Source organism: Rhinolophus hipposideros (assembly GCF_964194185.1).
Source record: "Rhinolophus hipposideros genome assembly, chromosome: 3".
Classification (NCBI taxonomy): Eukaryota; Metazoa; Chordata; class Mammalia; order Chiroptera; family Rhinolophidae; genus Rhinolophus; species Rhinolophus hipposideros.
In genome coordinates this window covers 45,190,386-45,216,497 of record NC_138049.1, presented here as the reverse complement: position 1 = coordinate 45,216,497, position 26,112 = coordinate 45,190,386, and the positions used below count along the sequence as shown (strand labels likewise).

The window sequence follows — 26,112 nt, the reverse complement described above, 5'->3', positions numbered from 1 at the left end:
ACTTGTACTTCATTAAAGTATGGATTTTCATGTTTAATACAGTATGAGCATTCCCAAAATACAAAATACGGGATAATCTGCGTCAAAAATATATAGCTATCCTATATTTAGTTTAAATTCTAATTCTGAATACCTTGTCTAATTTTGCTAGTTTATCTATTCACATCTTTGCTTATAATTTGTCAATTCTTAAAAGTAATACAATAGGCTCCCTAAAAACATTCTAAAATTCAAACTTTTTATTATAATACACAGGGCTTCCCCAAACTTACTAACTAGTGAAGCTTTACTACAGTCTTATAACCTAACCAGAAAGATGTCTGTTCAAAAAGCCTTCAAATAAAATAAATTTTGACTTTAACTGAGCATGTAAAGAACAAGTTACTAACTGCAGAACTTTGAAAACCAAGCGATGTATTGCATAGGTAAAATGCGTGGATCGAGCTGATTTGCTCCAACTTTAGAGAGATAGAGGGACTGTATTACAGGCATAAAAAATGAGAAAAGTAGTCTGTCGGTCATTTTGCTCTGGACTGATTAGAACTTGAATTTGATGTGGGAAATAAAATTCTCTCTAAATTTAATACCATTTCAACATGATTATAAAAACAATTCTGCTGTGTCTAAGAAGGAAGCAAGAAGTGCATGTGTATGTGTATGTGTGTATGTTTATCAAAGTCCCAATACTTGTTAAGATGAATCACGAGGTAAGGCAAGTCACTGTCTTATAAATCTCATTCTGGCATAACATTCCAATCATAAAGCAATGTATTTCTATCATTAATTAGTGAGGTTCTTTCTTAATTTTAGGTATTAGAAAAAGCCCAAGTAATTCTATAATATGAAAATTCCGTCAAGTACATATTAGGATCCTAACCTACATAAATTAAGCTCTAAACAAATATTTTGAGTTTATCTTCAATTGATTAATAAATTCACATTTTCTTTTCATGAAATAGAAAATAAAGTCATTTAAACTAAGCACTTTTTTCACCTTGCACTTCTCAAAAAAATACCTACTTAACAAGCATCAGGTAACATATGTATAGTGAAAAGAGGAAAACCATAACCACCCTGCCAATACCCAACCGATCAATAAAAGAACTGAGAAAGCTTAGGCAACACGTTGTGGTATAAAACAGAAATCATTCCATGTAGATGAAGCTATACTATTAATAATTTTTATCGATAGTACATATCTGCTTTATGGTAGGAAAATCTAAATATTTAGAATATGTTATCTCCCCCAAAATAAATTAATAAAATAGTCTAATAAATAATAAAAGTCAAAAGAAATCACAAATTATATTATTCATACTTAGCATGTCAACCCACTTCTTTCCATAAGTATTTTTTTTTTTGAGAGGTAGAGGAGCAAAGATTTTTAATAAAGCAAAAGTACAACTCTCTTATGAGAAGGGGTACCCGAAACTGGGATGCCCACTCCATAAATATTTAATATTTAGAAATTTAAAGGGTTATTTTTACTGAAAATATTTGCTATTTAGGTTTTAAGTTGAACTTTTTGTGTGTGATTTTTACTTGACAAATCATAGGATATCAATTTGGAATACACAATGAAAATGAATGGTGAAGTATAAAAATTTATACCCAGATTCCTTTTGTTAATTAGGTGGTAACTAGGAATATTTTTATGGTCTCTTTTTTTAATTTATGCTTCCATGTAACATACTAATGTTGAGATTTGCTTTTCTGATAAACTTGTATCAAAAGATTAAAATCACCAAATATAAGGTAAAAAATAAATTATGGTAACCACTGAATACAGTAACTCAGTTTTCTTCTCCTTTACATTAACTGACCTTGGTATTTCATTTTCTTCCCACCAGAATAAGGCACCAGTAAGAGAATTTCCTGGTAGCCGATCCTTGCAAGAGCCAGTTGCACGCAATGGATCACCTAGGAATAGAAAGGTAAAAGGTGGTAAGTTCTAAGTTTAACTTACCCTTTAAGTAAGATAATGTACAACCTATACTAGTTCCGAAAATTGTGTTCTAAAAATTCATACACACACAGGAATGTATATGCTCAGCTGAAAGAAATGGTTCAAAATTAAGAGGGGATAAAGTATTTGCAATATATACTTGTGAGAAATGGCTACAAGACTTTCATACTAGAATAAAAGTATGATACATTTAAATGTGCTATAGTAATAAGTATGCTTAAAATCTCATTTTATAAACAAAGAGGAATTAAGAAGTTTTGTAGACTTTAATCCAAATTCCTAGGGTATTCTGTATGAGCCTCAATTAAAATTCTAATGGAAATCAGATTCCAGATAAAATTCAAAACATACTTTAATACTAATCCCTGAACAAAAAGAAAATACATAATGCATTCCAGAAGAAATGCATAAGCAGTGAATGGAAACCTAGGGCAAATGCAAATACAAATTTACCAGCAGCTGAGGAGAGAACTATACATGTGTGCTTAGTTGTCCCAGTTTCAGAAACTGAGTCCTAGGGTCAATGCTTTGGAAGTAGTCTCTAAATTTTAGCAACTTTTCTGCAATCTCTTGTGGAAATTAAAATTTTCAGATAAGAGAAAGCTTACAGAAAAGAATCCTAATGTTAAGAAAGATATTAAATTTGCACTCCTCTCCAGCTAAATTTAATACTTAAGTTAAATATTGGTTAGCTTGATCACAAAATTATGTACTCAGACTGAGATCAGGTATTACCATCTTTGCTATTTCAATAAAACACATGCCAAAACATGTAGCTGATTGTTACCTATACTTTATGCATTGTTTTAGCGTATTTCCCTGAAGAACATGGAAATTCTCTAAATGTGTGTGTGTGTGTGTGGTGTTCTGTTCATCTGTGGATGTCAAACAATGCAATATAAAATGACTCTGTGGTCCTCAAAATGTTTACTCACTACGTGAAGTACGTAAGTACTTCTATATACTTTACCTTACAACTATAATAATTAATAATTTCCATTTCATTGGAAAACTGGTTATATAACTGAATACCGAGATAAAAATCTCTATATCTTTTTCACTTTAAAATGTACCCCACTTTCAAAAGACTACATTACTTATTACATTAATTTTTATAAGATAAAATGTTAAGTTATGCACATATATGTAATATACATAAAGTTTACCATCAGTTTACCTGTAATGAGTCTGAGATACCATGACAAAATAAAATACAAAAAATTATTAACCTATTCTTTCCATGATTTCAGTGTAACCTTTTATTTTATACAAAACAAACAAAACAAAAACCTGAGGAGTATTTAGTATAATAAATTTAAGACATAAATTTTATTTCCCTGCTTTTAACTTACCCCAATTAAATTTCATATATTTTTGTCTTCAAATTGTAAAAATTTTCTACATTTTGAAAAAAAAAATCCCTTCTAATTACCATTCCAATACTCATTTTACTTTTATAACTAAAATATATGACTTATATTTACTAATTCAAATTTTTCTCATGCTTTTCCACCGATTAGAAACAAACTTTTGCAGTGTTTCTTTTAGAGGTATTGAAAATGTATATTAAAAACCACTGAATTTTCCATTTTAAATGAATGGTGTGGTATGTGAAATATAGCTCAATAAAGGTGTTACAAAAAATTTTATGATATTCTTTTCCTAAGAAACTCTAATACCACTTTGTATATTTTATTCTTTATCCATTTTGCACTTATTTTCTAAATATATATTATTTTATATATCATCAGTTACATAACACTTGTTTCAAAGTTTTAATTTGAACTTGAGAAATTAACCTTACTTTTCCTTCTTGCTTTTCGGAATTTGACAGCAGCCAGATTTATTAAATTCATTCCATACAGATTATAGTCAATGAAGAGCTGTAGGAGGTAGGGAATATGCGCTTCATGAGGCTGGTAAAATTTATTCATTATGGCTCCACTTTGCAAAAGTTCACATATCCTAAATTAGGGAAAAAAGTTATATCAAAATTGTTTCCTAGAATGTTAAGTGAAACAATAATTACATTAATATAGAGAATAAAATACATTATATTAGCATAAGAATGTTTTACTTTGATTTTACTGGAAATTTGTATTTTGTTAAAAATTAAAAGTTTAAATCAAGTTTTAAAGTAAGCCACAAGCTTTGATAGAAAATTACAAAAAACTTGGATGAAGGGTATTTTGACTTCTAAAACCAATTTAATACTAACTATATTGAAAAGCCAAAATGTCAAAAAGGTTTTTAAAATGAGCTTTTTCTTTTAAAAATTCAGAAAATTGCTTGAATAGATTATACAAAAATTCTAAAAAAGGAAATATGACCCAATCCACTGCTCAGCGATGTTACCATTTTAATATTTTTTCTTCTGAGTTGTTTTTCCTTCATGATGAGGAATACAAATAATAGGCAATTATAAATAGCGCAAGTGCTATGCAGGGGGAAGTATATGAAACATCTAGAAGGGACACTAGTCAGATAAAGGTACACAGGTAGCTACTGCAAAGCCTTCTTGAAGAGAAGTCTCTAAGCAGGAGACTAAACTGGAGATACTTTTTCTCAGAAGAGAGGGAAGAATATTTCATGCAAATAAAATTGCACATGCAAAGGGTCATGAGAAAACATGGCTTATTCGGGAACTGAAACCACTGAGTGAGGCCTAGTGACAGAACTGTGGTGAGGGGAGGACTAGCGAGGTAATGAGAAGTCAGATCATGCAGAGCCTGTTAAGACATTTGAAGAGGTAGTGGAATTTGCCTGTGAAGTGAACAGCAGGAAAGTGAAATGACCAGGTGAGCTAGGGAATGCACAAGACTAGAGATAGGGAATGAGAAGGCTACCATGGAAAAATTAAGATGAAAGCAACTTCAAAAAGGATCATGGAAATGTGTTGATTCAGGAGACACAAAAATAGTCAAGCCTTGATAACAAACTAGATGTGGAGGGTAAGGTAGAACACGAGTTGGAGGTAATGCCTAGATTTCTTTCTAAGCAGCTAGTTGGTCATGCTGCATATACTAAAATAGAAAGGATTGTAAGAAAACAGGTTTGTTTTGAGATGTTTTTTGGAGGGGGAATAAAGATAAACTGAGTTTCAGACATACTGGGGTTTAGGTATAATGGGATATTCAGATAGATGTCTATGAAAATATTGGAAATGAATGATAACGAAGATGAAGATAAGAATAATTTTATATCACAGCAGAGGCAGCTAACATACTTTTAAGCACTACCATGTTTCCCCGAAAATAAGACCTAACCGGAAAATAAGCCCTAGCATGGTTTTTCAGGATGACATCCCTCTGAACATAAGCCCTCATGCGTCTTTTGGAGCAAAAATTAATATAAGACCCGGTCGTATTTTCAGGGAACCACGGTATGTACGAGATACGTGTTAGGTGCTTTAAATGCTTCATCTCAAATAATCCTCACTACAAACCTACGGTACTATCATCACCATTGTATAACTAGAGAAACTGAATCTTAAAGAGATTTAAAAATTGTCTAAAATCACACAAATAAAAAGTAGGAGAACTACAATTCAAACCAAACTGTCTCTGACTTGTGAGCCCTTACTCATAGTGCTATTCTATTTATCCAAAAGATGGTTTGATATACTGATCAGGAGCTCTGAAGGGAAATTTAGGCTACTGACACACATTGGAAGTCAAATACATACAGATTAACAAAAACAAAAACTAAACAAAACCGGGAGAGTAGAAAAGGCTGTAGAGTGAATAGAAAGTATAGAGAGAAAAGATAAAAGCCAAAGACAGAATCCCAAGGAAAAACCACAGATCTTAAAAGAAGAACCAAGAAAATGGCAAAATATGAATAATCAGATCGGTATGGGGAAAACCATGAGGTTTATATCAAAGAAACCAACATTTGAGATTTTAAGGCACTGTAAGCATTGACATGAGGTCAAAAGCTAAGGACAGAAAGGTCTTCATTTAATTTAGCAACATTAGTGAAAGCAGTTTCAGTGGAATGGTTGGGGGTGGAGTAAGTTGTGGGAGGTAAGAAATTGGATACACAAAGTATGGATAAATCCTTCAGGGAGAACAGCTATGAATATGACTATATGTCATGAATATGAATGTATTATGTATAAGATTAACAGTCTTACTAATATTTAAATGGTGTGGGGAAAGGAGCTGGGGATAACTAATAGATGGAAGAAAAGGTCAAAGAGGGTGGGTTTTGAGCTTTGGAGGTGAAGGGGGAATCTCACTGTAATAAGCAGGCAGCAAAGAGAGAATGCATGTTTATAGAGTTTAAGGATCTTTGATAGGAAATTAAGAGAGCTTCATTTCAATGGTTCTCAAAACATTTTGGTCCCCAAAACCTTTTTCACTCTTAAAAATTATTTGTAGCTGTTGTGTGTTCTATATTCATTGATATTTATCACATTTAAAGTTAAAACTGAGAAATTTTAAAGAAACTTATTTGCTAATTTTAAAATATCAATAAACCCATGTTAACATAAATAAGTTTATTAAAAAATACCTATATTCTCCAAAACAAAAATAATTTAGTGAGAAAAGAATTGTTTTACATGTTTGCAAATTTCTGTTCTAACAGAAGCTGGATTCTCACATCTGCTTCTGCTCAATCTATTGTGACATTTTGTTTTTGTCGACGCTTATGAAGAAAATCCAGCTTCATAACAGATATGTAGTTGGAAATTGAAGAGTAGCTGAATAACCTTTTCATATAAATGTTGATTTTCTTTGATACTACATGGAAATGAAGTGGAGCGGTAGTTTCTTAAAGGTTAGCAACAATGTGGAATTTGAAACCATATCAATAACCTTTTTGTACTCTGTTAAATTAAAATCTACTGGTCTATCTTACTAAATATTTTCTAATATCATGCACTGGTCATTTGGAAAATATTGATCCACTCATTTAGACAGATCTTCTAAATATTGATATATTTCATTAAACAATATAAAAAATTATTTAACATTATCATTTATTTCATCAGAAAAATCTTTAAGTACAGGAAAGCTGTTCATCAAGTTCACAGTACCAATAAAGTTTTCCCAAATTCTAATGTTTGCTTGAAAACTCAAATTTTATCATTGGCAACAAATATTATGAGTTTTCTTCTTTAAAAGATAGGCTTATTTTGTTCATTTTTTTCAGAAGATATCTCTCAAATAGCCAAATCACGGTAACTTGTTTTCTTCTCTGTCAGTTGTTCTTTCAAGTAAAAATGGTGTTCTATTAACAAAAACAGTGGTTAGTTCGGCTTACAACTAAAAACAATCATAAAAGTGCTTTTTTCCTTGAGACATTCATAGCACTTCAGCACAAAGAAGATGTGTTTCATGCTTACTTTTATTTTGTCACATAAAATATTAAGATGCATACCCACGGGTCAAGATTTAATAAAATTAACCATTTTTACCATAACCATTTAAATACTCTTAGGTAAAATTAGCTTTTGTTTTTTTATTTGTTTTTAGCTGTGAAAAATACAACTAGTACAGTAGTTCCCCCATATCCACAGTTTCGCTTTCCACAGTTTCAGTTACCTGAGGTCAACCATGGTCCAAAAATGTCAAATGAACATTCCAGAAATAAACAATTCTTAAGTTTTAAACTGGGTATCATCACTCTTAGTAATGTGATGAAATTTCTCATTGTCCTGCTCCATCCTGCCCAGGACGTAAATCACCCCTTTGTCTAGTGTATCCACACTGTACATGCTACCTGCCTGTTAGTCATTTAATAGCTGTCTCAGGGATCAGATTGGTTGTCACGGTGTCACAGTGTTTGTGTGCAAGTAACCCTTATTTTACTTAATATGAGTCCCAAAGCACAAGAGTAGGGATGCTGGCTATTCAGCTATGCCAAAGTGAAGCCATCAAGTATCGGTATAGACCGGATTCGGTCCTAGCCGCAGTGTCAGGCATCCACGGGGGCCTCGGAATGTACCCCTATGGATAAGGCAGGACTATGTAGTTTCATGCCGTTACCCTGATTTGGGCCAAGGTGCCAGCAGTTCTATCCACCACCGCTGAAAAAGGCAAATCACACCTTAGAATTATTATGAAAATAATTTTGACTATGCAGATCCCCTGAAAGGGTCTCAAAAATCCCTAAGTCCACACTTTTGAAAACCACTGTTCTAGACTGACAGGTTCTATTTTCTACATGAAATAAGAGGCAAAGCTTCAGGACTTAACCTTTGAATAAAGAGGATGGAGAATGGTAAGGAGATATTTAATTAGAAAACAGTAGAAGTAAGGCAGGACAGGGAAGGGCCCAGGTGAAGTTGAAGAGCATGAATTTACAGTGGACCAATCTGTTGTGATGTTTTTTGTATCTTGCAGTAATCAGAAGCCAGAGTTTAGCAAAGAGAAAGTAAATAAATAGATTAATCCAGAATTGATGGTTTTATCTGCCAGGAAAGGGGACTTGAGAAAATACAGAATCTAAGATGGAAAGGAAAGAGCAGGCTACAAAATGGGGCAGTAGTAGTGGGGCCAGAGAGTTTGAAGCTTAAAAACAGGGAAAGTGGAAGTAGTAACTCAGGGACATAGTCAAAAAGACAAAAAACAGACAAAGAATCTTACTGTAACCATGAAAAGGTTCTAATACTGAATTATAGTGATAGGTGCACAACTCTGCAAATTTCCTAAAAATCATCAAATTGTGTCCACTTAAAATGTGTGAATTCTGTGGCATGTAAATTATATCTCAAAAATTTTGTTTTTGTAAAAAAAAAGACACAGAAGATTGTAGCCAAAAACCAAGATGCTTACATTTAAAATATCAGAGCTAGGACAAGTTCTAGGATGTGATCGAAAGAGTAGGTAGTTTAAGAAGAATGGAAGTCAAGATCACAGAAGATGAACAAGTAGAGGAATCAAGAGGCCAGTCCCAAATGATATGTATAATGTTCATTCATCCCACCAACAGCTACTGACTCACTATTAATACTATGTGCCAGACACTATTCTGAAAACTGTGGATTCAGCAGCAAACATAGCAGGAAAAATCTCTGCCCGTGTGGACTTACATTCTAGTATGACACCAGTTTTACACGGGAATTTAAAAAAGAGGATGTGTGCAGATATGTACATATATGTGTATGAGAACTAGAAGGACATACACCAATCTTTTAAAAGTGATTGCCTCCAGGAAAGAGAGTTAAGAGTGAGGGTAAGGTCCAGAAGTTGCACTTTAACACTTTACATATATACTATAGCCAATATTTACACAGCACAGTGTGCCAGGCATTGTTCTGAGTGATTTATAGATATTAACATATTTGATTATCAGAACAGTGTGTACCAACATCAACACTATGTACAGATGAAAAAACTAAGGCACAGAGAGATTATAAATAACTTGCCTAAAGTCATCTAGCTAGTAAGCAGCAGAACCAGGCAATCTGGTTTGAGAATCTGGGCTCTTAACCACTACATTATGTATTAGTCAAATACTATAACAAATAAGTTATGTAAAAAGGTAAAAAGAGAGAAAGTGTTTTCTATCACAGAACCCTGTTCTTTTCCTTCACTGCATGTATTATAATTTTTGGTTAGACATTTAGGTTACTTGTTTACTGTCTGTCTCCCCTGCTAGACTATAAGATCCTTAAATGGCAGAAACCATGCAAACTTTGTTCACCAATGTTTACCCAGCAAATTCTACAGTGCATCAAATAATGCAGGCATTTTATAAGTATTAAAAATGGATAAATGAATGAATCTATCAATAAATAGAGGCATTTCAGACAGGCACGATGATAGCTGACTATATAACTTAAAGCGGACTTATTGGAAATACCGAGGGTGCCAAAAAAATGTATACAAATAACTGGTATTGTACGTTACAGATGTTGTTTGGGGCAAGGTCTGGGGCAGGTTATAGAGAAAATGAGTTTTCCCTGGTTACTCAGAGAAGGGAATAAGCACTGTGATGCAGTGAAGTATTCAGTGGCCTAACTTAGAGTCAACATCGTCTCCTTGGTGGCTGTGCCTGTCCTGGTGCCTAAACACACTCCAGAGAAATCTCCAATTTGTGTCTTACCAGAGGTACCATTTGGAACCTCGTACCCACTGGCAGAGAGGAGCTCTGCCAACAACACTCATAGAACTTTGCCGAGGCTACTTTTACTCTGGCTTGTCACCACACAGAGGGAAAACACCTCTTTTGAACCCTAGAGGATGACTGAAGTTTTCTATGTCCCTTTCCTGCCTTAAATAACTTGAGCTCCAGGATGACTGACAGAATAAGCTACAGGAAGAGAGACGTAAGAAGAAAAACAAAACAAAACAGGATAAAAATGTCTAACAAGGAATCAACAGGATTCTGAGATCTCAGTAGCCCTCCCACTTTGACCTCACTCTCACATATTTCTCTTTGAAACTGAAGAGCAAATTTCTCTTGTATTGAACATCTGGTCTGGCCAACAGGGCACCACGATCAGACATGGCAGCCATCATGTCTCCTTATCTACTTCCACAAACTCTCTAAATCTAAGACAAATAAGCAGTTAGGGGCTATGAACGAAGGTCCCTTCACTCTTAAAATATCCTTCTTAGAATCCAAGCGATGGGTCTCTCTCTTTATGTATATGTGTACATATTATGGTCTCTTTCTTTAACAATGCTACAAACTATGTAAGCCTTTCTTCTAGATTTCTTTTTTTATGAAAATACTTAAGTGACAGTTACTCATATTTTATTTCATTTATCTTTGTACCTTTTCACCATTGCAGGATTGTAAAGATAGATCTTCATAAAGTGTCTTTCCTTCTCATGATAACCATAAAAAGGCCTGAAATAAAAGAAAAATATATCAAATTATTTTCATCGTTCAGAGATGAAATAATGTCACTTATTGCCCTAATTCAACTCAGCTGGCCTAATTCGATCTTCCTTATATTAAATATTACCAAAACCCATCCCACAAAAATCAAACAAACAAAAACTCAAAGACCTTTCCAATTAAACCTACCACAGGTTAACATAAAATATTGAAATCTGGCTGTTTCTTTTAAAAAGTTTTAAAATACCACTTTAAGAAAATTAGGGACAAAAATGGAGCAGCAAACTATTTACACATTAATCATGTGTAAATATCATCATGACCATTTAAAAAATGGCTTTTTTCTCTTTACTCTGCCCATGTATGACAAAAACAGACCTTTTGGGTACCTTATCCTATTTCCTACTTTTTTCTGTCAAAAACCAAAGCTCTTCATCAAAGTCCTTTAATTAATGGCATTTATATCGCTTATTACCAACTTTGCAAGTTCATTAGGCAGAGACAGTTAACCTATTTTACATATATATATATACACACACACACACACACACAGATATATATATATCACATCCAAACCAAATGAAGCCTGTGAAAACTGTGTAGAGAGGAACTTAAGAGACTGAAAAAATACGTGGACTTACTTAAAGACCCTAATTATGCTGAGGCTGGGTTTTTTCTTTGGGCATCAGCTGGAATAGGGAAAGGAAGAAATAAAAATCTACATGATAGGGAGAGAAACAAGTCCTCAGTGTAAGATGAAATAAGTTGGGCTATCATGTTATATCATTTCAAGAGGACATGAAACTAAACCAGTACACCTGATATACACCACCATTTTCAAAGATGATATAAACAGTACGTGAACAAGTATGAATTTGTAGAGTAAATAAAAAGTTTTGTATCTGCTTAGAGTTTATAAATAAGAGGTCGATCAAATCTTTTAGGTGGATGAACCCAATCACGTTTCATTTAAAAACTCCTGTCCCCTTATGAAGAACACTAGGCAGCACTTCCTCTCATTAGGACAATGCCTCTCTCTGTCTCGTCTGTCAGTAGAGTGGACATCAAATACAGGAGTAATTTGGCAGTGGAATCATTATTTGGGGTATATTTAAACAACTTTTCCCCCCCGGGTGTTTCAAACCCTTAGTTCAGAGCCATCTGTCTGACTGCTTGCTATAAAGCAATTTCTATTTTTTAAAAACTCCAACTATTTACTGAGGTCTAAAAGGTTCCTTATGTCATCCTTGCCACTCATTCCAATCTTATGTCATACCTCTCCTCTTTTTTCTCCAGCCATTCTAAACATTTCAGCCCCTTCAACTTGATCCACTTTCCAGTAACTTGCCCTTCTCTCTGCCTGGACAGCTCTGCCCTGATCCTTTGCATGGCTTGCTTTCAATCTTTATTCAGGTCTCTGCTTAAACTCACCTCTTCAGAAAGGCTTTCTCTGACCTTCATGCCCTATTCCTTACCCTTCACCTTTTTTTACTTTTTTAAAAAGATAACATTTACCACTTCCTATTCACCCCATTTTTGTTGCCGTAAAGAAGGGGTGAAAGAAAGATTACATGAATGATCTAATTCTCTCTCATTGGCAAAATTTAACTCTCTATTCCTCCTGCTACTCTATTAATATACCTAGGGGTGCCAAAAAAATGTATACACATGACTTGTATTCATCTTTTGATATTGGTATATATTGAGTATTATAATTTTAATACAGTTTTTTACTTTGTTAAAATGTGTATACATTTTTTTGGCACCCTCTCTATATAAATATAGCTCTATGTCTGGAGACATGAGTTATCTTTAGTCAGATAAATGGGGGGGAAAAGGAATTAAATCTGCATTGGTGTGGTCCATGTTATCTTTGCTTTGTTTTGCTTTTGTTAACAATCTTTAGGTTTTTACATATAGAATCTCATTATTTAAAAAACTGAATATAAGTTGAGACTATCAAACCTCTAAAAATTCTTTGTAACTCTAGGATTCTGTTTTCTTATCTACTGCCTCAAAATACAGCCTGAAAACTCCAAATTCAGTTTTCTGTTTCTTCTGGCCCAGAAGTCTCTGTATAACTCACTTCCTGCTGTTGGCCATAGTCTCAACAGAGAGACTCTTTAGAGAAGGTAGAACGGAGCAGAGTTTGAGGGTAGATGTTTTCATGCTTAAAAAATTATATGCAATAATTAGTTCTTTAATATAATAATGAGAGAAAATAAGCACAAATAGGGAAAAATCTCAGTTAATTAACTTAGATTAACTTAGAATCTCTTTATAGGATATTTTCTAGAATCATAGAAGCTACGTATCAAAACTGATGTCCTAATTTGGGCACATCATCAGAAGGCAGGGTTCTTTGGAAAAGACAATGATGCTGGGAAAAATAGAAGGTAGCAGGAAAAGAGGAAGACCAAATATGAGGTGCAGTGACTGCATAAAGGAAGCCACAGGTCCGAGCCTATGGGAGCTGAGCAGGGCTGCGAGGACAGGACACTGCGGACGTCACTAGTCACAGGTCGTCAGGAGTCCAAACGAACTCAATTGTCCCTAACACACAAGTGGCAAGGAATCCCAGAAATGAGCCTGAGGTCATGTCATGGTCCTATCTCTTAACGCAGGGGCAGGATAATGCACAGTCTAGGAAGACTGGAATCAAACCTTGTACAAATTATAATTTGGTAGCTAGACGCAACCTTGTCTAGCTTAAAGAAGCAGGAAATATTGAAGGAGTAAAGGACTCACAGAAGCTAGAATGTATGGTAAGGAAAAGGAGATCTAGGTAAGAAAAAAAACAACAAAATAATATTGGAATAGGAGAAAAAAGAGAATGGCAGCCATAAATGAGATTGAACAGCTCATCTTTTGCCCCAGGTATAAATTCAAAAATATGGCAATGCCTTTAACAAACAGCCATCAAAAATACAAAATGATTGGTGACTAATTATTCATTTCACTAGACTGGAGATTCAACTTTGAAATGAGATTATGTATAACGAAGTTTTTAGAAAATATTAAACAAAAAAAAATTTAGAAAGCTGATGATTCTCTTTAACATAATTACTGTTGCTGTCATAAGATGGGTGTGAACTTTCACCTCATTCAACCAAATATTAGGTTGGCACAAAAGTAACTGCGGTTTTTGCAATTACTTTTAACCTTTTACACTGCAATTACTTTTGCCCCAACCTATTAGTTATTGAGCACTAACTATCCGCTAAGTGTCCAACACCATACAGGTGCGAGACATATGATGAACAAGACAAACCTGGTCCTTTTTCTCATGACCCTAACCTGCTGGTGGGAGAAATACATAAAAATTAAATAAATAAAAAATTAAAATAATTACAAATTAAATTAAGTGCTAAAGGAAACAAAGAATGGGCTAAGATACAGAATAATAACAACCTATTTTAAATAGAGAAGTCAGAGAAAACGTCTGGTGGGGTGAAAGGACTGGAGAAGGGTAGAGCACTCAAGGAAAGGAAACTGCATGTACAAAGGTGGGAAAGAGCGTGGCGCATCGGAGAAGCTGAAAGACCAGTGTTTCTGGATGGAACACAGTGAGCAAAGTTACAGACAGCAGGGGTCAGATCACATAGGCTGTGGTTAAAATTTTATTTTATGAACAATAGGAAGTCACTGGAGGCTTTTAAATGATTTTAAAAGGATCCATTGTACATTATCCGAAAAGTACTTTTGTGGCTCTGAAGTGAGACCAGAATAGAAGAACAGAATCAATTAAAAGGGTACTATGTGGGTCCAGAAGTAAATCTAGATTAAGGTGGAAAAAGCATACAGATTTAAGATCTCTACTTGCATTTCATACAGATATCAATTCAGTATGTTCCAGTATGAGCTCCAAATCTTTCTTGCCAGCCTGCTCTACCTGCACCTTCCATCCTTGTAGCAACACACTCAAACTTTTATAGTTATCCTTGAATCCTCTCACAACCGTCATCCACTGAGACAGCAAATCTTGACTTAGCTCTCAGCAAAGACCCAGAAGCTGACCACTTCTCACTACTCCCCTGCTATTACCCTAGAACAAGCCACTGTATTTTCTCACCCAGATTAATGAAACAGAGTCCTAATGCTTTCCATGCGTCTACCCTCCTTCCGCTATGATCTATTCTTAACACAGCTGCTAAAGTAATCCTTTTAAACTTAAGCTAGATCATGGCTGCTCAAAATCACACACTAGCTCCGAGTAAAAGCCAAAGTCCTTAGTAAGAACAGACTATGGTGGTGGTCCTCAAACTTTCGTATGCAACAGAATCATCAGAAAGGCTTATTAAAACACACATTGCTGGGTCCTGCCGCTGAAGTTTCTGATTCATTAGGTCTGGGGTGGGACCCAAAGAATGTAGTTTGACTAAGTTCCCAGGTGTATCAGTCCAAGTCTTCTGAGAAGTAGATGCCAAAATATGCAAGAAATTTATTAGGGGAAACACCTGTGAGAGAAAATCAAGAGGGACCCAGAAAAGACCCAAGGACAGACACTAGACTTAGATACAGTGTGATCCCAAGTGAAGGAGGGACAGAGGGGAGAGCAGTATCGATTGCAGTGGGACTGTAATGAAAGTTCAGAAAGGCTGTCTGACTCCTCCAGCGCCTCCCAGGCCTGCCTCAGTATCTGTGCCGTGCGTAGGCCTGGGCTGGGGCAGTCTAAGGAAAGCAGCTTTGCTGCTGTGCGATACTAGATGGATTTCAGTGCAGTAGCTGTACTGTTGTTCAATTATGCTCCCTGTGTTTGGAGATCTGAGAGGTACATTCTCATGGCGGTCAAACCAGATAAAGCTGATGCTGGTGATCCTGGAAACTAAAGTACAGAAACCATACTTTGGAAGCACTGGCCAACACAATCGCCATCCTCTCATTTCTTGACCTCATTTTGTCCTACTCTCCTTGACTCCTTCCACTCCAGCCACCTGCCTCCATGCTGTTCCTACTCCCTCATCTTCACGTCTTTGCTCAAGTGTCAAACTGCTTGTCAATGAAACCTTCCCAGATTATATAAAATTGTCAGCCGTCTACTTCCCCACCCACTACTGATCCTCCTAATCCTGTTCCACATCTTTGGTTCTATAGCACTAATTATCATGTAATACATAAATAAATAACTTTACTTCATGTTTTATCTATTGGTTGTTTTCTGTTTCCCATTACTAGACTGTAACCTCCATGGGTGGAAGGGTCTTTATTTTGTTCACCAATATATCTCAAATGCCTAGAACAGTGCCTGGCACACAGAAGTTGCTCCACAAATACTTTTAGAATGAATTACATAAAGTTCTACAGTTCTAGAAAACAGAGAAATGGAAAGGGTTAAAACAAAAATCACTGGTCACCATCTATCTTTCTTTTTTTTTTTCAAATGAAAAAAAAGAGAGCATATTTGAATTGAATATGTTTTCTTCTCATTAGAATGGCAACAGAAATACAGATAAATAGAAATTTGAAAAGATGATGTCATATACTTACATTCCCGATACTAATGACACTTTGAACACGTGCTGAGCCGTGGAAGATGGATTGCCTAAAGCCACATTAAGTGCTCTGTCGATACTCAATGCCATCTGAGAAAGATAGCTTTCTGGCTGCCGTCCATAACCATCGTATGGCACATAGAGGTAAGGAAAGATGCCATGCAGATGAAGGCATGTCTTCTGACCTAAAATGTAACACATCATAAAGTTTAGTCTTGAGATGCATTTAAAAATTTTAACATTATATAGCTCAGAATGCAAGTCATTTAAATGTTCTAATGACAACATAGCTTATCCAAGGAAAAGGTTGAAGAAAATTAACCCATAGTTAAAGCCACCTGTATCAACTATATTTTACAACAAAATATTTAGGAGCATTTTATAAATATAAGTGTTACAGTATTATTTAAATAGTAGTTTTGGCAGAAATAGTAGGAAATATGTTTGAATATTTACTTCATCCTCACAAGCTAACTAGCTTATGTACTTCACTGAATCATCCCATAATACCACTCAGCACAGGGTTATGAAGCTTACAAAAATTCACTGAAAGTTTACTAAATAAATCAATAAATGTCTGTCTTGGCATATATGTTTTCAAACAAGAGACTTCCTCCTAAAGACAGAGACAGCTCACGGTGAAAGGAGAGGGTAAAAGCAGTTTCAGTGTGTGGAATTTTGCTACTGGGAGTGAGGGGTGGGAGAGTAAAAATGAAATTTTGCTATTAGAAAAAAAAAAGACAAAAACAAATCAAAAGAAAATCTCTACAGATCCATTGTCTGTAATGGACTTCTGTATATCGAAATTGCACATTTGGTGGAGTGGGACATGGGGAGACACATGAGGGGAAGAACAAGCATGTACACTTCCTAGGAAGCCATTACGTCAGGCAAGGTGCGGAAGGGGTAAATCGTGCTGACATGCCAACAGACAATCCAGCACAGCCGTGATAAAGAAAGTAATATGAGGAAGAACCCACAAAATAAGTGCCACAGAAACGGTAATGTATCCACGACAAGGTTAAGTGACAACAGCACCAACAAAGAGCAGATGCATCATTACGCTCATGAACCTGGCAGGGCCGCATGGAAGTGGTTCCTGTCCTCTGAGCATTGTCCCCAGTTCCCTTTGGGCCCACGCCATTTGTCTAATTCAAACAGAGAGGAGAGCAGCAGTGATGGAAGAACACATCCATTTTTCTCATGCTGTCACTATCTCTGCACTCTCCTGCTGACACAAGCCTCGGCTTCTTCCCCACCCCTTATCCCACTCGGCTTCACTAGGCTTTTTCCTTTTGGTAGGAAAGGAACTATTTGTTTGGTTACTATTTCCTATTTATAATTTAGAATGATTTACATAAAACGTATAGAAAATAGTTCTATGTTCTGTGGGTAACTTGTGTATATACTTTTTATAATGAACAACATCAGCTTCTCTTACACTTTGAAGGTACAGTTAGAATAGAATTAACAAAGAATCTACAAGTTATTACATAAATGTAGCAAAATTAGAAAGATCAGTCACATAATGGAATAAGATCTATACTATACTCCTGAATGCAGTATTCTGATTTGAACCACCAACTTTCACACTTCTGAAGAATTACTAATTGTGTTGCTGTTAGATAAATTCAGTTTCTATTTTTAGCAGCAGTTGTGCTACTTAGTATCAAAGGAATGAAAAAATAGTTTCAGTTCAAAGCAAACTCCTTGGCTATTTAGTTTCATTTCTAAATATAACATGGTACTATTTCCTAAACACTGCAGTTTTTTCAGTTCTTCAAATAGAAAAACTTCAAATTGTAGTGATGAGTGACCCTTAAGAAAATATATAATCAATTTACTGATGATCTACGTGAGTGCTTTCTAAACATCGCATACGGTTATAACCACTACCCTTCTGGACATAAACTATAACTCAACTTGGTTAAAAGCACCTGGCATGCTAAACCAGAGCGAGGGAGGTGGGGAGGCAGACATGTATCCCCTTTAAGTTGACAAATAAATCCAAGATCCGTGATTACAGAATTACTAGTATAACAGCATATTTGCAAGAAATATTATGTTTCTAAGATATTAATTTTACAGTCCATATATATTAATAATGGAAATTTGGGTAAATTTATGAGACTCAATTATAAAATCTGAGTTTTACTAATAGTTCCTTCACAGGGATGGTATTCACAAAGTTCATAAAATATTTTAAATATCCATTTTTCACATCTCCTCTGCAGCAGGGGCCAGAGAAATTATCTTTCTATTTACAGGCTTTGAACTATAATAATTTGTGGCATATGATTTAAGAAAAAAGCAGAAATAATTTATTCAGCAGGCACTGGACTAACTCCTTTACATACGTTTATTTTTAAAATAACCTTGCAAGTATCACAGCGTTTAACTTTCCCAAAGCTAGTTATTCAGTAACTGAATCAGGATTTGAAAACAGAACAACAAAATCTACAACTGATGCTCTTTTCATTCACTTAACCATGCTAGTTCAATTTTAAAAAGTTAATGTTGGATTCCTTACTCTTTCCTATTTTGTACTGTAAACACCTGTTTCCTTATCTGAATATCCCATCTGACTGCAAATTCTTTGGGAGCTGATGCTGTTGGAATGATCATAATATCCCCAGGACCCACCACACACAGCATGTGTTAAACAAACATTTATTAAATGAATGAACAAACCCTCAGCAAAACAGAATAACTGTTTAAGGGCAAACGGATAAGGTGAAAGCTTTTGAATATCTGGAAAAAGAAATCTATGAAAACGGAGGGACTCTGATACAACTAATGGAAATACCATCAGGGTTACAGAAGGACACGAGTCCCCAGCTTATTGCACTTTCCTATTCTGAATGACCCAAAGTCCCATGCAAAGCTGTAGTCGCTATATCCACACAGATGCACCTTCCTCTGGTTCTCCAGAACCTAGCAACGGTTCAGTGTCTTACTCACCACCCTTCCTTCCTCAAGAACAAGCTCCTGAAGAACAAGCACAGCACAAAGAATTCTTGGCATAGCACTAACGGCTCTAACACAAAACAGAATCACAGAAAAAAAATGAGAAGACAAAATAAGAAACTCAAAAGTTAAATAAGGAAATGTGCAAAAATGAATGTGAAAGGCAATTTCTTTTTAGCAACAGTGTGTCTTATTATTGTAAAATTTGTAGTTCTGTAATAGCATTGCTTTATCTTGACAAGATATAAACCACTTCTATTTATTTCCCTCCACCAGCTCTACTCCACAAAAATGTGTGGAGCCACATGGCTGTGCAGTCCCAGAGATAAAATACCTCGACAGCCATCAGTTAGGATTAGGTTTGGCTATGAGAAAACACCCTAAATTTAATGGCTAAGGCATTAAATTAGTGGCTTTTCTCGCATAAAATTAAGTCCAGAGGTAGGTACTTGGAACTTGGAACTCAGTTTTAGTGGCCTAGTTAAGAGGAACTTGTGTCTTCAGTCTAGAGGCTTTTCTTCCATGTTCCAAGCAGTCCCACACACAGGATTTTTAAAGGATGTTTTTACAAAATTAGTGAAATATCCTTAAAGGGTTTAGGGTATTAACTATTTCTAGGTAACATGTGGGTCCAAAGAAAGAAAATATCCCTACTTTAGGAATGTCCCCCCTTATTGTCATGTCAAACTGAATTAAGGCAACAAGTCCAGTAGGAATAAAGACTGTCTTTGGGAGAATGAGCCTAGGTACATAGGTTTTGAAATTTTTATTTTTTATAAATTGCGTTGGGGATTATTGGGGAACAGTGTGTTTTTCCAGGGCCCATCAGCTTCAAGTCGTTGTCCTTCAATCTAGTTGTGGAGGGCGCAGCTCAGCTCCAAGTCCAGTCACTGTTTTCAATCTTTAGTTGCAGGGGGTGCAGCCCACCATCCCATGCGGGAATTGAACCAGCAACTTTGTTGTTGAGAGCTCACGCTCTAACCAACTGAGCCATCCGGCTGTCCCTCGGCTGTCCCTCCGGAAGCTCAGCGGCAGCCAGCTCATTGCCTTCAATCTACTGTGGAGAGCGCAGCTCACTGGCCCATGTGGGAATCGAACCAGCAACCCTGTTGTTCAGAGTTCACACTCTAACCAACTGAGCCATCCAGCTGCCCCCGAAAATTTTTAAGAGTTTGAATTTTCAAATTTAACTGATGTTACCTAATTCAGAAATTGCAACAAAGTTGTTTCAAAAAAGCTCCATGGAAACTTGTCACAGTGTGACTGCTAGCTTTTAAAGACTCCATGGCAAAACTCTGCAGAGTTGATTACTTTCCAACTGTGTGTTAAGTAGGGCTTCTAAACTAAGACAGGTGCTCTGGAATAGCCAGTACTTGGGTGCTCTGAATCTAATCTTTCACAGAATTTAGAATTACACCAAATATTAAGTCCTCTGTATTCCAACATTTCTATGTCCCCCCTCCCCATTTTCTTCTATATTTCAAGTATCTGGATTTGGTCTCTTAATTAATCAATCGTAAATCTAAAATCTTGTTAGTTTATTTGTAGCATAATTACCTGTATTTTTGTAGATCCATTTCCAACAAACAGAAAGACTAACACATACCATTACTCTAATTCTGGACTCTGCAAGTTTTTTTCTGTAAAATGGCAGACAGCAAATATTTTAGGCTTTACGGGCCCCACTGTCTTTGATACAACTACTTAGCTCTGCCATTGCAGCCTGAAAGCAACCATAGGTGGTACTTAAGTGAATGGGCATGGCTGTGTTCCAATAAAATTTCATTTACCAAAACAGGCAATGGTCCATGGATAGTAGTTTGCCAATTTCTGCTCTAATTGATTAGATTTCATCATCATCCAGAATGGAAAAGTTTAATGTCCTCTTTCTTTTTTAAAACAGGCTGATTGGTAGCCATAATCAAAATCATGCTGGCCTAAGAGTATTTTAGGAGATTGAATAAGAAAATGCTTATTTGATAATTTACAAACCCCATCTCCCAAATCTCAAACTCAATCTACACAAGATTTTAAGTAAAACTCTACAGAACTATCAAACAAAAAAGCTTGGTATGTGAATAGGACAGTTTGTATTTATGGAATTTTTCATATTTTCTTTTCCCTGGAATATCTTTTTAAGTTTTATATTACTATCATTAACTCAAGCTGCTTCCGTCCAGTCTTTCTTTGTTTCTGTCTTTCTAAATTTTCACTCCATCTCCCCCATATACACACACACACAAAACCACAAAATAAACCAAACAACTCTTCATAGTCATGATTAGAAAACAAGTATTATACCACCTATTCTCATTTTAAAAGTCTTAAGTATGTACTCTTAGCTCTATAAATTAATTTTCAGAATTTATCCTAAGCAAAAAATTAAGAATATATGTGAAGATTTCGATAGTAAGATACTGAGATAGTATTACTAACAATGGTGAAAAAATTGAAGACAATATAAATTTCCAAAAATAGATTAAGTAATTATGGTATACTGGTATCATGGAATAGATTTATGGCTCTCATACCAAATCCTGCTTGCTGTCTGTTTTTGTAAATAAGGTTTTACCGGAATACACCACACCCATTTGGAATGGTCTGGGGCTGCTTCTGCTATAGGCAGGTTGAGTAGTTGCAACAGAAACCTTATATCCCTAAAAACCTAAAACATACACTATGTGGTCCTTTACAGAAAAAGTTTACTGACCTCAGTAACAGGCAGTGATGAAGTATTTTTCTAGCATGAAGCAATGTTTCTGATATATTTATTTCAGGTGACATTCAGGTTTATTTCAATTATAAAACTATAAATAATATATTAAATCAGATAATGGGTGATTTTTTTTTCTTTTTGCGTACAAAATTTCCTAAACCTTATACAATTTTTGTAACAGAAAAGCAAGAAGTTATCTACTTCTAAATGACAGAGAAGTTCGAAGAAAATAAAAACTAAGTATAATCACTAACTTTAGAAAGGGCACATGGATATAATCTTCCTGTTGAAGAGCCTCTCTTCATTTTCTCCTTTAATTTGTAAATAATGCTTTGGGGTTATTTCACACCATTTAATTTCTTCAACTAAAGTATACAGGACTTTATTTAGAATCATTGGCTTTAAATTACTAATCCCATATTACTAACAGAACTAGAGTCCGCAAACACCAACTGTTTCAAAGGTCTATTTTACGCATACATTTGTCAAATATATCTTTGTATTATTTCCAGTGATGAACATGGTTGGTTCCTTCGTTCATAAATGTAGGCAAATTCTCTGTTCACTGAATTAATTTGTGCAAGCTCAATGTTAGGAGCTAGACCACAGGCTGCTCATAATCTAGTCCCTAATCCCATGGAGTTCACATTCTACCTAGAGATAAAGATGAGTACACAGGGAATTATAGCATGGCAATTCTATATCTAGAAGTATCTAAGATTTGTGAGAATACAGGAAGGCTGCCCAGAGGTAGCAACAAAAGAGCAAAGTGAGAAAGAATGTTGCGATAGATACAGAAACCTGAAAGCAAAACAGAACATGTCATTGTTTGGGAAGAGGGAAAATATAATCAGGAGGGAGCACAGTGTTCAATGGATAAAAAGATTGAGTGAGTGAGTGTATTTTGTGAGTGTGTGGATTTGTATTTTATAAAGATCCCTGTGAACACACTGTGGAGAAGCTGGGGACAGAACTACAGTAGAAGACCAGTGTAGGAGGCGAGTGGAGTAATTCAGGTGAGACATATCAGTAGAGACAGAGAAAACATCAAGAAGGATTTACAGCATAGAATAGAGAGATAACTAACTGGTATTTGGGCACAGGGTAAAGAAGGAAAAAAATCAAAGATGACCCAAATTTTTGGTTAGGCAACTCGAAAGGGAATGTCAAAGAAAACTGAGAACGAAGACTAGGTTTTGAAGTCGTGGAATTTTAAATGGAGATGTATATTAAGCACAATTAGGTACACAGATGTGGAGCTTAAGAGAGATATTTGACTAGAGAAAAAAAGATTTGAAAATATGCCCAACAATTGGTAAGACTGTTCAGGGAGACCAGGCAGACAAAAGAAGGGGCCTAGGCCAGGAACTTGACGAGTACTAATATCTAAGGGAGGAGCAGAGGATTTTGATTTATGTGGGATGTGAGAGAATGAGCCCGAGAGGGCTGCCAGGCAAGAAAGGGAGGCAACAGTTAGTGAATAATTGAGCATATAAGTATGTTAGCCATGGAACCAGAGTTCCAAGGTGCCAGTAGAAATGTTTAAGAGAAAGGCAAGCAATGAGAGGCTGGGTCACCGACTGGAGGCAGGATGCAGATGAAAGCATGTAAGAATGGGAGGAGGCACTTCCAGAATGGCAGGGGAAGGACCTTTGTAAACCAGATGCTCCATAAAAGCAACAAGAATAATGGCAAATACTGTGAAAATCAACTATTTTCACCCTTCTAGGAATTAACTAAAGGCTTGTGCCAATCCAAGTAGTGCTTATTCAAAAAAAAATCAGTTGACTCTTAGCAAGAACAGCAAGCTTTGTGGTGTTTTAACTTGCCCTAACCCAACCCCCCCCCCCACACACACACCTTCCCAACTCCAGGGTAGCCTTGAAAACCAAAGCCTTGTAACTACAATAGCTGTGCAAACCAACAGCCGAGCAGGCACTGGAGAGGCCAGAATAGATTTGGAATTCTCCCAAAGCCCCACCCTCAGAAAACTGCCACTATTTGACTTGCCTGGCAGCTTGCTGCAAAGCTCTTCTCAGGGCTTCTCTTTATTTGATCAGAATCAGACCAGACTTCACGCTATGTGAATAGGCCTATCCACAGCATTTTTGCTAAAAACTATCAGAAGCAATTGTTTAACATCACAGTTGCCTGAGGGAGTTTTACCTGTAGCAGCTAACAATGGGCTGACCGAAAAACTTAAAAGGAAAAACTGAGGAATGAAATGTCTATAATGGGCTTTGAAAGTTCTGACACCGCCCCGGGAATTTAGAAGGCTATACACACGTGTGGAGCTGTGTGCATGCTCAGGAAGTCCTGAAAAGGTCCTAATCTTTCACTTCCGGCAACCTTGCAGTTCAGCTCCATCACACAAACACAGAGCCCCTTGGCAAAAGCTAGAATGAGATCTACTGGTTTACGGCTTGTCAAGAAATCTCTGGCCAGTCATTAACTGATCACTAAGCTAGCTGAACAGAGACATGAAAGAATAGACTGCAGAGAACTAGGCCAGGAAATCACTAAAGCAAAAACACCACCACCAACAACAAAAATAAATCCTGGGGGTAGGGAGGAATATGATTTCCATAACTGTCATATTATTTAAAATATCTAGTGTTCAACAAAAAAGTTCTAATGCATACAAAGAAAAAGGAAAGTATGGCCCATACATAGGAAAAAAATAGTCAATACAAACTGTCCCTGAAAAAGTCCAGACATTTGTTTTATAAGATGAAGACTTTAAACAAGTATTACATTTTAAAGAACTAAAGGTGATCATGTCTAAGGAATTAAAGGAAAGTTTGAGAATGTTTTACCTAATAGAGACTACAAATGAAGAGAGAGATTTTGAGCCTGAAGAAACAAGAGTACAGCATGAACATGGGGAAGCAAAACAAGGAAGTATGCGACCTTGATCTCTGAGATTTAGTCTCAGAGATCAGAGGCTTAAAGAAAAGGATGGATTAAAATCTAAAAAAAAAAAAAAAAAAATCCCAGTGCACACAAGGAAAGAGAAGTCCCCCAACACCCTCCCTACCTATTCTTCCAGGATAACACACAGCGGGGCCACCTTACCACACCCAGGTTGATACCAACAGTTATCAACTTTTCCATTAAAACCAACCTAGACCTAGTGCAGTCAATGATGGACTGTCTGTATGCCACATGTATCCCTGTATAACTGACTGTGTAATGGTTGAAATTGAGAAATTGGGGCAAAAGTACCCAGTGGCTCTAAGGTTTGCCAAGGATCCAAGATGTGAACCCCTACCATGCACTCACAAAGGAACCTATGCAAATGACTGCTTGGTACAGAGAGTAACTCAGCACAAGTGTTACCTTGTGGCCATGTGTGACTGGGACCTTAACCGAGGAATCAGGAAGATCCCTAGAGTTCCCACCATGTACATTCCTAACCATAGGTACAACAATGAGTGGATGCCAGATTATGGAACCCCTGGATTCCAATTCTTAAAAGACAAAAATTCCTCTGCTTTCCTTCAACCAACTTTCTCTGTTGCCAGTTTATGAAACCCGCTACAGCATGAATTATTATTCCACTAACCCATTTGCTCTGTTATGAACTGAGTATGGTTAAAGACACTCTTTGATGTTGTTTTGAAAATGAAATTTTTGTATCATTTTAAAATTTGTTGCAACTTTTTATAAATCTGATGACTACTCACACACAAAAATAAATCTTGATAAAAAGAATCAAATAGAAATTTTAGTGTTGAAAAGCACAAGAACCTAAATTTAAAATTTTATTACAGGGGATCAACAGCACATGTGAACTGGAAGAAGAAACAATCGGAACTTGGTAACAGGTGAGTTGAGACTCTCCAATCTGAGGAATAAGAATGAAGAAACATTAACAGAGCTTCAGAGATCTGCAAGAGTCCATCAAGCATATGAACATACACATAATGTGAGTCTTAGAAGCAAAAAAGGGTAAAAGAATGTTTTTTAAATGGTCAGAAACTTCCCAAATTTGATGGAAAATATTAATCAGCATATGCAAGAAGCTCAACAAACTCCAAGTAGATGAAGCTTGAACAGTTTCCTCAATAAGATAAATAGCTGACTTCTCTTTAGGCCAGAAAAGGCGGTGCAACAATACAGTTAAAGTGATGAAAGAAAAAGACTGTCAACCAAGAATGTTATATCTAGCAAAT

General features: G+C 35.9%; 1 protein-coding gene and 1 pseudogene across 4 annotated transcripts in view; one reads left to right on the top strand and one right to left on the bottom strand.

Annotated features, from left to right (window-relative positions):
* Positions 1-26,112, bottom strand: part of REV3L (REV3 like, DNA directed polymerase zeta catalytic subunit) — a 151,755-nt gene that overhangs the window by 81,832 nt on the left and 43,811 nt on the right. For all 3 annotated transcript variants that reach the window (XM_081034126.1, XM_081034124.1, XM_081034125.1), the window contains 4 exons: positions 16,250-16,439; positions 10,697-10,771; positions 3,771-3,931; positions 1,824-1,920 (listed from right to left, as the gene is read on the bottom strand). In XM_081034126.1, coding sequence (XP_080890252.1) covers positions 1,824-1,920; positions 3,771-3,931; positions 10,697-10,771; positions 16,250-16,439 — 523 coding nt within the window. The remainder of the gene's footprint in view (positions 1-1,823; positions 1,921-3,770; positions 3,932-10,696; positions 10,772-16,249; positions 16,440-26,112) is intronic.
* Positions 23,498-25,468, top strand: LOC308490823 (rRNA-processing protein FCF1 homolog; annotated as a pseudogene). The gene is made up of 2 exons: positions 23,498-23,544; positions 24,827-25,468. The product of its transcript is annotated as an rRNA-processing protein FCF1 homolog (transcript).